At 50.5% G+C, this 14,943-nt stretch overlaps 1 protein-coding gene across 1 annotated transcript; it reads left to right on the forward strand.

Annotated features, from left to right (window-relative positions):
• Nucleotides 1-459: 459 nt before the first annotated feature.
• LOC144940920 (neuropeptide B-like) lies at nucleotides 460-4,480 on the forward strand. Its single transcript, XM_078867428.1, has 2 exons — nucleotides 460-990; nucleotides 3,133-4,480. The coding sequence occupies exons 1-2, from the start codon at nucleotides 601-603 to the stop codon at nucleotides 3,259-3,261; spliced, it is 519 nt and encodes a 172-aa protein (XP_078723554.1). The 5' UTR covers nucleotides 460-600; the 3' UTR covers nucleotides 3,262-4,480.
• Nucleotides 4,481-14,943: the final 10,463 nt, after the last annotated feature.

The following is a 14,943-nucleotide window of genomic DNA, read 5'->3' on the forward strand; positions in this document are numbered from 1 at the left end:
CAAGGTGCAAAGCTCGAGACGAAGTTGATGGGGGAGCTGACGGAGATGAAGTTGATGATGATGATGAGGAGGAGGTGGAGGAGGTGGAGGTTGGTGTACGAGTAGGAGGATGAGGGTTGAGAAAGAAAGTAGCGAGGTATGAGCAGGAAATGATGCCGATGATGATGATGGTGAGGAGGGCGACGTTGCAGTAACTTGGATGAGTCTGACGATGTTGAGAATTAAGTTAAAGTGATTGGGAGCGTGGGAGAGGGGAGGGGGGGCTTTGAGGTAGGATGAGGAGGTAGGAGGATGATGATGATGAGCAATGTAGGAAGATGAGTAGGAGGATGAGGAGGCGGTAGGCGGCCGAGCACGGTGCCCCCCTCACAATCTCGCCCATGACGTCAACCCCCCTTCTCAAATCCTCCTTTATAAGGCACGGGGCTCACAGCACTTCGCACCAACCACTGACAGAGATCAGCACCACCACCACCATCACCAACCACCACCACGAGCATACGCTATCACCTCCACCACCAAGCAGCAGCAGCAGCAGCCGCATCATCAACCACCACCAGCACCACCACCACCACCATCGGCATCATCTCTAGAAACACCATGAAGCCTGCTAGCGCAGCGGCCACTCTCGCCTGCATGGTGCTGGCCACGCTGGTGGCCGACCCGACCGAGGCGTGGTACAAGCAGGCCACGGGTCCCAGCTACTACTCGGTGGGACGCGCCTCTGGGCTTCTCTCCGGCATCCGCCGCTCGCCGTTCGCGCGCCGCTCGCTGCTCCCCGCGGACGGCGAAGCGAGAGACGGAGCGGGTCTCGCGGCGGGGCAGGCGGCGGCTGCGGTGCCCGACGATGACGAGGAGACGGCGCCGGCGGCGGTGGCGGCTCGGGGCATCGCGGACGCTGACGGCGTGGAGCTGATGCGCAACCTCCTGCTGCCCGTGCTGCAGCAGCAGCAGCATCCGAAGCGCGTGGGCAGCGCTGGGCGCGGCACGGTGCGTGTGTGTTTGTGAGAGTGTGTGTACAGGTGTGTGTGTGTGCAGGTGTGTGTGTGTGTGAGTGTGTGTGCAGGTGTGTGTGTGTGCAGGCGTGAGTGTGTGTGCAGGTGTGTGTGTGTGTGTGCAGGTGTGTGTGTACAGGTGTGTGTGTACAGGTGTGGGTCGGTGTGTACAGGCGTGTGTGTGTGAGTTGTGTACAGGTGTGTGTGTGTGCAGGACGTGGGTCGGTGTGTACAGGAGGGTGTGTGCAGGTGTGTGTGTGTACAGGTGTGTGTGTGTGCAGGTGTGTGTGTGTGCAGGTATGGGTTGGTGTGTACAGGAGTGTGTGTGCAGGTATGGGTCGGTGTGTACAGGAGTGTGTGTGCAGGTGTGTGTGTGTACAGGTGTGTGTGTACAGGCGTTGGTCGGTGTGTACAGGAGTGTGTGTACAGGTGTGTGTGCAGGCGTGGGTCGATTGTACAGGTGTGTGTGCGAGTGTGTGTGTGCGAATGTGTGTGTGCGAGTGTGTGTGTGCGAGTGTGTGTGTGCATGCAGGCATGGCTCGCTGTTTACACGTGTGTTGACAGGCGTGGGTTGGTGTGAACAGGTGTGTGTAAAAAAATATCTGCCTTTTATGTTTAGCTCGTTATCCTTCCCCCGCACCTCCGATTAGCACGGTTGGCTACGTACGGCGCGAAAGAAGTTCAACAGGCATACGTGCAGCCGTGGAACGGTTTGTACAGGTGTGGGTACAGGTGTGGATAGGTGTGTACAAATGTGTGCACATATGTGCGTCGGTGTGTGCAGGCGTGGGTCGGTTCATGCAGGTGTGTCACAGGTGTCTTAATTTCTAGAGCACTATTTCGTGCAAAGGATGCCATTCAAAATGCTCTGCAGATAAGCGAAATTATTGTAAAAGGACGAAATCGCAAGAACAATAAAAGCTATTTCCATACAAAACTAAATTGCATTATAATAAATTGCTATCGAAGGCATTTCAAAAAAAATCTAACACTATAAAATAATCAGAAGTAAAAGCAAGTTTTAAAAGGTAACTTTTTAGATTTCACTTAAGCTTGCTTAATGATTGTGAAGCCCTCAGATCCGCTGGCAGGCAGTTCCACAAGTCTGATGAGACCCAGAGGCTTAAAAGCGGTCCCGGGTTTGGTTTCGGGTTAAACAAACCGCGCTGCCGGTTAATGTTGGCCTCCGATCAGCGCCGTTGCCTACGTACGGTGCGAAAGAAGTTCAACATACACACGTCTGCAGAGCCAATAGGCCCATGGGCTAAACGTGTATATTGATGTATTTAATTGACTGGCATGTGAAAACACAGAGCCGAATGGATGTCTGCTTGTGCCTGTGTGTATACGTACATGCGTCTGTGTACGTAGCCGTGTGTGTATACGTGTGCCCGTGTACGTCCCTGTATGTGTCCGTGTGTATATATATTGGGAGCGGTAGTGCAGCGGTTAACGCGGTGCGCTACAGACCTGGCGACCCGGGTTTGATTCCCGCTCACGGCCAACACCGGTGATGATTATCTGAACCGGTCCTGGGCCTCCCCTAGGTCGACTCAGCCTCAGAATGAGTACCTTGGTGCGATATGCAAACATCGCCACTGGGAAGACAAAGGCGGTCGGGCGTGGTGTTGGCCACCCACCCCCATCGTGTGCCGTGCCGGCCTTCATAGGTGCTCGCTAACAGCACTTGACCCTATAGTCTGTTAAAGCTACACGGGGGTACATATAAGCATATGTCGTCATATATGTACCCGTGTGCGTGTGCACCCATGTACCCGTGTGAGTGTGTACCTGTATGTATATACGCCCGTATACCTCGTGCATATACTGGACTTATATATACCAGTGTGGCTATATATGGACATGGTGAGGAGCGGTAGTGTAGCGCTCAGTGCGCTGTGCTACACGATCCCAATAATCTGAAACGGTCCTAGGTCGACTCAGCCTCAAATGAGTGTCCACATCGCCCCTGGGGAGCGGTGGTGCCGGCCAACCACCCTCTCGCGTGTCGCGTCGGCCTCGCTGACAGCACTTTCCCCAACAGTCCGTTAAGACTATCGCGGGGGGGATCTTTGTTTGCACGTGTATGTACCGCGTGTGTGCCTGTGCGTGTGCCCGTGCCGCTCCCTCCGCGCAGGGCATCTGCGTGAAGGACGTGACCCCGTACCTGCAGAGCTGCGAGCCCCTGTCCGAGCTCCCGGCCACTCTGCAGTGCAAGGCGGAGGTCTACCTGACCCTCGACACACGAGACTGCCTCTACCCTTGAGCGCGCGCACGCGCACGCACGCGCAAAGACACACGAGCATACACACACACGTGCACGTGTGTGCGTGTACACACACACACACACGCACGCGTCAATTCTGTTCGTCAGATGAGTCCACACCACCACGCCCCACGCCCTACTCATCTGTCTCCCTCCTGCTCTCCGTTAGAGCCCGCTCAGTCCCCCTTTCTGAGACCCCCCTTCCCTCCTAATCACGTCTCCCTTCCTCCCCATGTCCCCCGTCTCATCATCATCGTCGTCGCCATCTTCACTGTCATCAATACCCATGCTATACCAACGGCACCACGGTCAACACGGACATCACCAGCATTCACGCTAATGATACTTTACCGCGATTATCACCACAATTACCACCACCATCAGCATCCCCATCACTACCAGCACCACAAACATGACCATCGCAAATCACCACCACCATCACAGTCACCAATACCATCACTACCAGCACCACCATCAGTATCATCACCAGATTTACCACCCGATTTCAGAGACATAGAGTGAAGACGTTCATGATTCGTTCATGATTTGAGTTAATGGCGAATTGTGATAAATACAAAGACAAAGGTCCTCCCGTATAGCCTGGACAGACTATTGGGGCAAGTGCCGTTAGCGAGCACCTACGAAGGCGGACACGGCACACGAGGGGGTGGGTATCCTGCACCACGCCCGGCCGCCTTTGTCTCTCGAGTGGTACACATTTGAGGCTGAGTCGACCTAGGGGAGGCCCAGGACCCGTTCAGATAATCGCCACCGGTGTCGTTGGCCGTGAGCGAGAATCGAACTCTGGTTCGCCGGGTTCGTCGCGCAGCGTCGCGCTAACCGCTCCACCACCGCTCCCCACGGACTCAACAAAGACAAACACACACACACGCGCCTCGGCTTCCCCAACCCACGGGCCCCTGGGTGCAGTTGCACCGCCTGCGCACTCCATCGCTACACCACTCATACACGACACTCGCGGAGACGGCTCGGGTGGCCGCGAAAGAACTCCACGACTACGATATATGGCACGATAAATAAAAACATGTTTACCGATAATCGTATCGTCCGTTTTTTTTTGTTTGCAAAAAAAACATCGTAACGTCGTGATTATTGATGCTGAGTATATCTCTCTTAATAATTTTATTTCCAGACAAAATATGTATTAAATAACACACTCAACATTGAAGGTTGTAAATAAAACGCAAAATTAGACGTTATTCCACATTGAATTCGTATACCTACTTACATAGACGGCAACTCGAATACAGGACCGGTTCAAATATTCGCTGTAGCTGTTATTGGTCGTGAGTGGGAATCGAACCACTGGACTCCACACAGTCATATACGTGTGTACACAAAGACAAAGATCCCCCGTATAGGCTTAACAGACTGTTGGGGGTAAGTGCTGTGAGCGAGCACCTGTAAAGGCCGGCACGGCACACGAGGGGGTGGGTGGCCAGCACCACGCCCGGCCGCATTTGTCTCCCCAGTTGCGATGTTTACACACCGTACCGGGTACTAATTTTTCCGACTGAGTCGACCTAGGGGAGGCCCAGCCCCAGTTCAGATAATCGTCACTGGTGTGTCGACACACACACACGCACACACATACACATACATACCCCCTAAACCTACAAACCAAACACAGTCCTACACACAGACACACTCACAAACTAAACACCCCGTAGATGCACACGTGCTGATAGAGATGCACACACACACACACGCGCGCGTACACAAAGGAGCACATTAACGACACATGCAGATACTCATACATAAACACAGAGACACATATATATACAGACACACAGGCGTGCACACACGACTAAGTACATACGTACACCCGGACAAACGCAAACACACAAAGACAAAGGCAGGCAAACAAAGGCAACACACACACACATGCAGACGCCATAAACACATGCCGTGTTTGTGTTTCCTTCACCTATAACCACGTTGTGCGCGTTGTGCGCCCATCTGTGCCTGTGTGTGTGATTGTGAGTACGTGTGTATGTGTTTGCTTGTGTGTATGTGTGTGTTTGCTTGTGTGTGTGTTTTTGCTTGTGTATACGTGTGCGCGCGTGTCTGTAAAGATCTTCGTGTGTCTGTATGTGTGCGCACGTGCGTGTGTGTGTGTTGCTGTATAAATGTGTGTGAGTGTCTGTCTATGTGTTTACATGACTACATGCAACCAGACGGGAAAATATCGCGCGCTCTCTCTCTCTCTCTCGCTCTGTTCGTCCGTCTGATGCTACGACTTTGTTCCCCATTAAAATGAAAAGAAAGCTCTGTGCTGTATTACTGCGCTGTTACTGAGTGAGTGAGCGAGTGCAAGGGCGGGGGGAAGAGAAGACCAAATAGTTGGTGGTGGGGGATACTGAGTCTAAGGCTTTCTCTCTCTCTCTCTCTGAGCCTGAGTCTCCGTGTGAGTGTGCCGTTATATGGGTCTCTATGTGAGTTAATGGGTTTTCCGTGCGAGTCTATGGGTCCCTGTGTGATGAGTCTATGGGTATCTGTGTGAGTCTATGGGTGTCTGTGTGAGACTACTTCTCCCTGTGTGAGTCTGTGGGTCTCTGCGTGAGTTCATGAGTCTCTGTGTGTGAGTTAATGGGTCTCTGTGCGAGTGTGTGGGTGCACATCTTTAGTGGTGCCCATTTATTTATACAGCTATAACAAGGGTGGATTACTTGATATCCCCACTCCTTCCAAACGGTTATACACAGGCCACGCGCCGTCTCTCGTCAGCTCCGGTCCAAGGCCACGTGCATGGATAGCTGTACAAGTGCGTGACCGACGGATTGAGTGTGAGAGAGAACGAACGACGATTGTTCAGTGGCAAAAATGAAACATGAATTAAATGATGGCTCGTGTTTTGTCAATCCACTGCTGGACGTATGCGTGCCAAGCCTTCACGGGGGCCTACACAGAATGGCTTAATAACCTCGATATCCACCGATGACCTTTGCACATTTCACCTTGCAACGCGAAAGAAGAAGATAATGATGACGACGAGGATGATGATGGTGATAATGCTCTCTTTATGTACCCAGAAGAGCCGAACTGAGTCTCAAGACTAATTTTCAGCAGCGCCCTATGTTGGAAAATTTGGCCATTTCCATTAATGAGCAATTTGGCTTCGTGTTGGGGAGAAAATCGGAGAGCTTGGAGAAAACACGCCACACTTACGAGGGGTGGGGGGGGGGGGGAGTAAATGCTGAAAACTCTGCACAGATGGATTCAATAATCCAATTTCTGAACTGCCATTTCCCGGCCACGTCGCAGCCCAAGTACAAAATCCGACGAGGTCAGCCGCGTTCAAGGTGATCTAGCCGTAGGTTGTAGCCCGAAACGTTAGCCAACTCTATAAAGCAGTGCTCGTATCAGCCATTATGTCCAGTAATGTGTCAATCCACTGCTGGATGAAGGCCTCCGTGTGCATTTATGTCGTGGGGGGGGGGGGGTGTATTGACCATACCTCACCACGCTGATCAGGGCGAGTCGGTGAAGCGGTGTACAGCGCCTGTTCAGACGTTAGCCCTGCTCGGGAATCGAACTGAGGTGGCCAGGGTCATAGCGCATTGCAAGGTTCCACTGCGCCAACGCTCCGCTCTGACCGTGGTGAGTTTTTTTTTCCGTGTGATAATAATGTTTCTGCTATATGAGTTACGACTGCTCTGCAAAAGGGCCATTTCTCGAAACGTCATAGGGCACGCATGGCTTAGAACAGAAATTGGGTTCATCGAGATAATTGGAGTGAGATGGAAACATTACCCAAATACAGATCTCCTTTTATGGGTAATAAAAGTGAGTTTATCGACCATAGGTAACTTATTGACCGAGGGGGGAGGAGGGAGGGGGGAAGGGGGGAGGGGCAGTGTGGGGGGGGGGGGGGGGATGAAGGTGAGGGGAGGGGCAGTGGGGGATGGGGAGTGAGCAGTGGCTTTGCGCAGTGGTGAGCGCAACTTGCGCTATGAACCCAGCGACGTCAGTTCGATTCTAGACCAGCGTGGTGAAGTATGGTCAAACCCCAACGGCCGACACGGCGTGGAGAGGCGTCCATCCAGCAGTGGATCGTCAGCGCTGTAACCGAGTATACATTTTGACTTCAAAATGTATACTCGGTTCTTTCGGTAAAGTCACGTAAATAGAAAACAAAATAATAAACAAACAAAATTAAAATTAAATAAAAATAATACAATTTTATTACACATTAAAATAATAAAAATAAAAAAAATTAGAATAATAAGAGCAAAAAACACCCACAATTAAAATAGTAAAATAAAATTAGAAATATATATTTTTTTTATAATAAAAGCAAAATACCCACGACGTTTCGATCGCAACACAAGCGAGTATATTTATTTCCGTTACTTTACCGAAGGAACCGAGTACAGTTATTGTTGGTGTACGTTATAAGTATAACCTTTGTGTGTGTGTGTGTGTCCAATAAAAGTGAATATATTGACCGTGTCATTGACTCTTCTGCGTTATCATCATCGGCCACGGTCAATCCACCGCTGGACGAAGGCCTCCCTCCCCTCGAAGTCGCCGTCGCTCACCATCACGCGATGCGCTAATCCACCCAGTAACTGCCCCACGAGTTGATTCCATCGCTCCGTCTCCACGGTCAATGGCCCCATCGATGTTTGCACGCTCCACACCTACGGAAAGGCCTTGGACCGGTTCGAAATATTCACCGCTAATTTCACTCTTGCGTATGATGGCAATATGTGCTGGAGCCGAATGCCATTATCGAGGTCCGCTGGCCATGACGAGGGGGCTTCAGGAGAGGGTCCGCGTGTTGTTGTTTTCCCGGTGCGCCTCCCACGTTGATGGAGCGCAGACGACGGCGGGTGACTCAAGTGGCCGTGGGGCCCATCGTCTGGGTCACGTGGCCACAGTCGTGCGCGCCACTGCGGCCACGTGCTCGCGATGATCCATCCACGGAGGAGAAGAGCGCATCGGCCTCTTGATGCTCCGATGCGGTGCATGGCTGGACGTCTGTGAACGACTGAACGACCGGACGTCTGTGGAAAAAATAGAGCTTTGTGGCTCATCGGATTCCTCTCAAGTAGAAATAAAGATTCAGATTCTCAGCTTAACACGTAGGTTTTCGCGACCAATATCATCCATACTAGAGGGTTTTTTTCTGGGGTTAAATCGCGTAAATATATAAATGTGTCGTTAAAAAAATATGTATATCGCCTGATGAAGCTAGTTGTAATTACTGGCGAAACGTAAAAGTTGTGGCTTGGCTCTCCAACACACAACTGGTGTGCTGTACTAGTGACGAATTAGCCACGTTTTATTAACGTGACAACCCTTACTTTTTTCTGATGACGACCGCTTGTGTTGCGATCGAAACGACGTAGTTTTTTGTTATTTTTCTTTGAATCTACGTGACTCCACCGAAAGACCCAAATAATATGAACCCTTGCTAGTTGGCTGTGTTCGGGTAGTGGTGGGTTTCAACGACGCATTTATATATTTACGCATTCTGATTCTCGCCGCGCCAGCGAGTGTCTTCGAGGAAGGATGGCCAGAGCCAGGAGGAGCGATCATGGTGTGGGGCTCCAATGAGGCGGTGATTCCGGACGTCCGCGTTTGTTCCACGAGCGCTCTTCCGCGACCGGCTGAGAAATGTTCACCGCTTGATATTGCCCCGTGAATCGGGACTCTTAACTCATCGGGACTCTGACTCAGGTCGCCGGGTTCGTACTTCGTAGAGAGCAGTGCGCTCACAACAACGACCGCACTGCTCTCCGTAGATGTATGTACGTTGAACTTTCTTTCGCACCGTACGTAGCCAACCGTGATAATTGGAGGCGCGGGGGAAGGACAACAAACGAAACAAACTAGCAGCTCTGAAGAAATTAGTTTTTTTTTATCGAGATGCGAAAGTGCATAGCTCCAGTAGCTTCCTAATATCGGAAGGGAGAGCGTTCCAGGCATCCACTGGGGAGACAAAGGCGTCCGAGCGTGGTACTGACCATATCACCCTCTCGTGCACCGTTCCACCTTAATAGGTGTTCGTTCATAGTCTCTAAGGGTTTCTGGGGTGTCCGTGCGTGCGTTTGTATGTGGGGAGCGGTGGTGCATCGCTTAGCGCACTACACGCTATGCAACCGGCGACCCGAGTTTGTTTCGCAACTCACGTCCAACATCGGTGACGAACACATCTCGATCGGTCCTGGGACTCCCCTAGGTCGACTCGGCCTCAAATCAACACCTTTATGCGGGGTGCAAACATTCGCGCACGGCGGAGACAAATGCAGGCGGGCGTGCCTCTGTCCAACCACCGCTTCGCGCGCGCCGTTTTGGGCGCTCGCTCGCAGCACTCGCCCCAAATTGCCACGACGTCGGACCTCTGCCCTATGCGTGGGTTGTTTTTTTGCTGCGCGATTGAACGCCAACGGAGCGTCGCGCGCGTGCGTCGCAAACAAAGTCGCGCGCGGTGAAGCTCGGGACGGCGCTTGCGCGGAGACTGAGAGCGAACAGGATGAGGATCGAGGATGACAGAAGCCGCGCGCGAGTCTGTGGGGGGGGGGGGGGGGTGCCGCGGGCGGCCACGGCCACGCTCCGTTAACTCCGGCAGCACGCGAGTCTGGCCCTAGCCTGCCTGCCGACCTCCTCCTCCTCCCTCCCTACCTGTGTCGGCACAGTGAGCGCCCTGCCACCGGAGATGCGTGCGGTGCCCCTGTCCGAGAGAGAGGGAGGGCGGGGGATGGGAAGGATTGGAGTGTGATGAGAGTTGCGGTGGTGGTTGTGGTGGTGTAGGTGCTCGCTAACAGCACTTGCCCCAACAGTCTGTTAAGTCAATACGGGGGGTCTTTGTCTTTGTCTTGGTGGTGCTGCGCTACGAACCCCGGCGACCCGAGTTCGATTTTCCCGCTCACGGCCAACACCGGTGACGATTATCTGAACCGGTCCTGGGTCGACTCGGCCTCAAATGAGTACCTTGTGCGGTGTGTAGTAAACGTCGCCACTAGTGAGACAAAGGCGGCCGGACGTGGTCCTGGCCACCCACCCCTCGTGTGTCGTGCCGGCCTCTAAAGATGCTCGCTAACAGCGCTTGCCCCAAAAGTCTGTTCAGGCTATACGGGGGATCTTTACTTTTGGTGTGCGATGAAAATGATCGAGATGTAATGAATGTGTAATGAGATTATGGTGTGTGTGTGTGTGATGATTGAGTGCGATGTGTGAATTGGGATAGCGCTATATGATAAGAATGTGGGGTGTGATTCATGGCTGGGGCCGTGGTGATCACAGCGTGGTGTGATGAGAGCGTGATGTGTAGTGGTGAATACGTTGTTGTGTGCGTGTGTGTGCACATAGCGGTGTGTGATGAACGGGTGGCGCGCGTGTGTGATGAGTTTCCGATGTGATGATAGTGTGTGATGTGTGTGTGTGATGAGTTCACGATGTGATGAGTGCGTGGTGTGTGATGATGAATGTGTGGTGTGCGATGAGAGTCGAGGGGGTGTGATGAGCGAGTGGCGTTTGGCGAGAGTCTTGGTGCGTCATGAAAACGATGTGTATGTGTGATGACAGCACGGTGTGATGACGCGTGGTGTGTGTGTGCGTTCCTTGGTGGGAGCATCAGGTGCAAGTAATACCCCCCCCCCGCTCTCCCTCCCCCCCAACAACAGGTGTAAAGGTTAGAGGTGTATGACTCATCTAAGTCGGCTTCGCTTTAATTCCATCTGACGGTGCGCGACGAGGCCGTGATGACCTCATTCTCCACCCTGGTGCACGCGGAACAATTTTTCTGCATCTTTCACAATTTCATTGCATTTGTCCCGTCGATGTCATGCCACGAGACGGCGCGTCCATCCGGAACTCCTCAAGCAGCGAGCGGCGTGCATCTCCCCGTGCCAAAGAACGGCCCGCGGAACGAGGTGTCACAGAAGCACTTCTGTGATATTAAACATAATTTGGAGCTTTCGTGACTGCAGGAATTACCCTTTGGTTCTTTCGGTAAAGTCACGTATAAAGATAAAATAATCAATTTAATACTAGCATACGACGTTTCGATTGCAACACAAGCAATCCTCATCAGGTATAAATGAAATAGAAACACAAATCTAGTATACTTAGAAATGTAATGTAATACAACAAAATTTAGCATTCTCAGGAAGAACGTAATCAACCAGGTAGGGTGTTGACTGTTATGTTATCCGACTCTCTGTTGTATTACATTACATTTCTAAGTATACTAGATTTGTGTTTCTATTTCATTTATACCTGATGATGATTGCTCGTGTTGCAATCGAAACGTCGTATGCTAGTATTGAATTTATTATTTTCTCTTAATACGTGACTTTACCGAAAGAATCAAAGAGTAATTCTGTGATATTGTTTTATCCACATCCTGGTGAGTGCTGAACTTTTCGCACACGCCCTGCTCGGGTGAAATGTACGTTGCATGGCAGCCGAGCAATTTTTTTTTCTACTGAAGTGGTATCTAGGCCCTGGGAATGCATTGCTAAGTGGATTGTGCTCACAAGAATATATCTTCCCACGCCGCAATGTGCCAGCGACATGTTTGCGCATGTTTACTTTATCATATAAATTCGTTTATTTAGCGAGGCTTTGTGATTATTCTTCGTGTAACTATTCATATGTTTATTATTGGTCACCAGAAATGTTAAAACATGTAATTATCATCAGGTCAAGAGTGTAATGTGCGGGCTCCAGTTCTTATTGTTCACTAAATATTTGGCCTAAGTGCTATGAAAAAGGCCCATTGCCCTAAACGTCGCCTATTATATAATTTTCCCTTCAACGCCACCGCGTTATTGACGAATGTCTTGAGTCTCTTGTCATTATTTCTTTGGGAGGGGTTTCAGCTGTAACATTTCGTCAATTGTGAAACGGAATGTCATGCATTCTACGCTTGTGAATCTGGAATTAGTTAGCGGGCGACCGAAACTCGGATTGAAATTCAGAATCTCAGCGGTGGCACTCCATTCTCTGACCTCTGCGACACTCGGCCACCTCCAACCCCCCCCCCACCCTGGGAATATGAAGCAACTCTGTACAGGGTGGCCCAAAAATCAGGACACAGCAGGTTATTCCACCCCTTCATAAGTCGTACCGGCCTTAATAGGTGCTCGCTAACAGCACTTGCCCCAGTAGCCAATCAAATGCTATATTCTACAGGGATCTTTGTCTTTGTTACGTGTGCGCGTGTGAGAGAGTAGGGGGGCGGTCGTGCAGTGGTTAGCGCGCTGCACTACGAAACCGGTGACCCGAGTTCGATTCTCGCTCACGGCCACAAACACAGGTGACGATTATCTGAATCGGTCCGAGGCCTCCCTCAGGTCGACTCAGCCTCAAATGAGTACCTGGTGGCGATGTATTAACATCGCCACTGGGGGAGACAAAGGCGGTCGGGCGTGGTGCCGGCCACCCACCCCCCTCGTGTGACGTTCCGGCCTTCATAGGTGCTTACCAACAGCACTTGCCCCAACAGTCTGCGAAGGCTATAGGGGGACCCTTTGCCTTTGGTGAATGTGTATGCGTGAACATCAGCACTTCAGAAACGAAAGCTGGCGAGCACCTATTAACACAGTACCATCCTTGCTGCTGTACCGTATGTTCCGTATTATAAGACGCTCCGGAAAGTAAGACGCACCCGAGACTTGTGTTAATAAAAGTGTACAAATCGGGTCTCACACGCACACACACACACATACCGGATTATATGACGCACCCCCAACTCTTGCTTTACAATACGGGGGGGGGGGGGAGGTGCGTCCTATAACACTGGTCAACAACAAAAAAACATTTTTTTCTGGCCTGGACTTTTGCAGCTGTTTTAGACTAATTTCAGGGTGCTGATTCCAAAACTGATCTCAGATTTGCTCTATCACATCTCATTTTTATGCTATCGGCATACCCCATTTTCATTGATTTTACCCGAAATTAACTCTGTCACTTATGATTGCAAGTTGTTGCGAGTCAGTGACTGCTTTAGTGTTAAAATATGGTGCTGTATTTTTAGGATAGTGTGTTTATAATAGCATTGTATGTAGATATCCACATTTATTTAATATTTTTCTTTTGCAGATTTTATTGAAAATGCAATATTTGATATCTCAAAAACCTGATGTGATAGACAAAAACTGATGCTAGATTTGGAATCAGCACCCCAGAATTACATTTGAACCGTTGGAATACCTTATGCCAGAAAAAGTGTCTTGGCCAGTGTAATCCGAATGCACAGTCGGCGCATTTGCGAGCTGCTGGCGTCCTCTGCAGGGCCACGTGCGTTACTGCAGGCGTAGTGTGATTTGACCATACTTCGCCATTCTAGATTTGAAAGCCAGATGCTGCCAGAGCGCTCGCTGTCCGAAAATGTCAGGGTTCGGCTCAGTCCATCATCACCATAGCAATAATTATCGTAATACTAATAGGGGTTTTCCCCTTTTTTCTGGCAACAAAAACTGACACCTTTTACAAGGAATCATGCTTACATTAACCACAATACTTGCAGTCAAATGCAAACAAAAAACAATACTCTGATAAATGTATGCATTGTCTTTGAAACTGATTGGTCCACACCAGTTTCAAAGACAATGCATACATTTATCAGAGTAGTGTTTTTTGTTTGCATTTGACTGCAAGTATTGTGGTTAATGTAAGCATGATTCCTTACAAAAGGTGTCAGTTTTTGTTGCCAGAAAAAAGGGGAAAACCCCTATTAGTATATGTTGGTACTGGCAAAGGAGGTCCCATGAAATAATTATCGTCATTTACAAAAATGTTTTACTTGCGAAAGGTTTCGTTGACCGTCGAGAGAATACTTTTTTCTCGGCGCGTGAAATCGCAATTGCCCCAGCTCTGTGGCCCTATATTGTGACATTTCGATTAGTCACCGTGGGTACGCGTGCATGGGTGCAAACTCATTACTGAATTATAATCTCACCGCGAGATGAAACGGTGGGAACGAGACGAGATAATCGAGCAAGCGAGATAAAAACACAAAAAAACTGTTAAATTTCGATTTCAAGCTTTCGTGACTGCAGGGATTCATCTTCTTGGTTCTTTCGGTAAAGTCACGAAAAGGGAAATAATACAATAATAAAAATAAATATGCTAAATTCCTCTGTTGATATGTAAATGCCTTTGTCAAGGCGCTCTCCTCCTCTAACCCCTGCTTAAATAATATACGCTGCCAAGCTTGGTGGTGTTCATTCGGACGCTGTCTTTCCGACAGCCCTGTTCTTCACCTGAGGACGGCTGCTTGCGTTGTGGCCGAAACGTCGTGAGAATTGTATTTTATTATGTTTAATTTTTATTATTTTATTATTTCCCTTCTACGTGACTTTACCGAAAGAACCAAGAAGAAAAAAAGTTTTTTTGAATCGAACCCCAAACTCAATCGAAAGGGGTGGGGCAGGTGGGAGGGGCGGGGCTGGTGGGGGAGGGGCGGGGCTGGTGGGGAAAGGGCGGGGTCAGTGGGAAAGGGGTAGGGCTGGTGGGGGAGGGGAGGGGTGGGGGCTGGTGAGGTTTGCAGGGTGGTGAGAGGGAGGGGGCGAGGGGAGGACGCTAGTGGTGGAGGGGGGTAGACCCAGTCACGTGATTCCTTGGTGACATCATCCCGAAGGGAGGGGCGGGGTTTGTTTTGGGGGGAGGGGCGGGGTGAGAGCCAGTCACGTGGTAAACGTGGAAACC

Source organism: Lampetra fluviatilis, chromosome 23 (assembly GCF_964198595.1).
Source record: "Lampetra fluviatilis chromosome 23, kcLamFluv1.1, whole genome shotgun sequence".
NCBI classification, from domain to species: domain Eukaryota; kingdom Metazoa; phylum Chordata; class Hyperoartia; order Petromyzontiformes; family Petromyzontidae; genus Lampetra; species Lampetra fluviatilis.

Coding starts and splice junctions, on each gene's coding strand:
- LOC144940920 (XM_078867428.1), top strand. CDS start 601: ATGAAGCCTGCTAGCGCAGCGGCCACTCTCGCCTGCATGGTGCTGGCC. Junction 991..3,132: donor GCAGCGCTGGGCGCGGCACG/GTGCGTGTGTGT, acceptor CCCTCCGCGCAG/GGCATCTGCGTGAAGGACGT.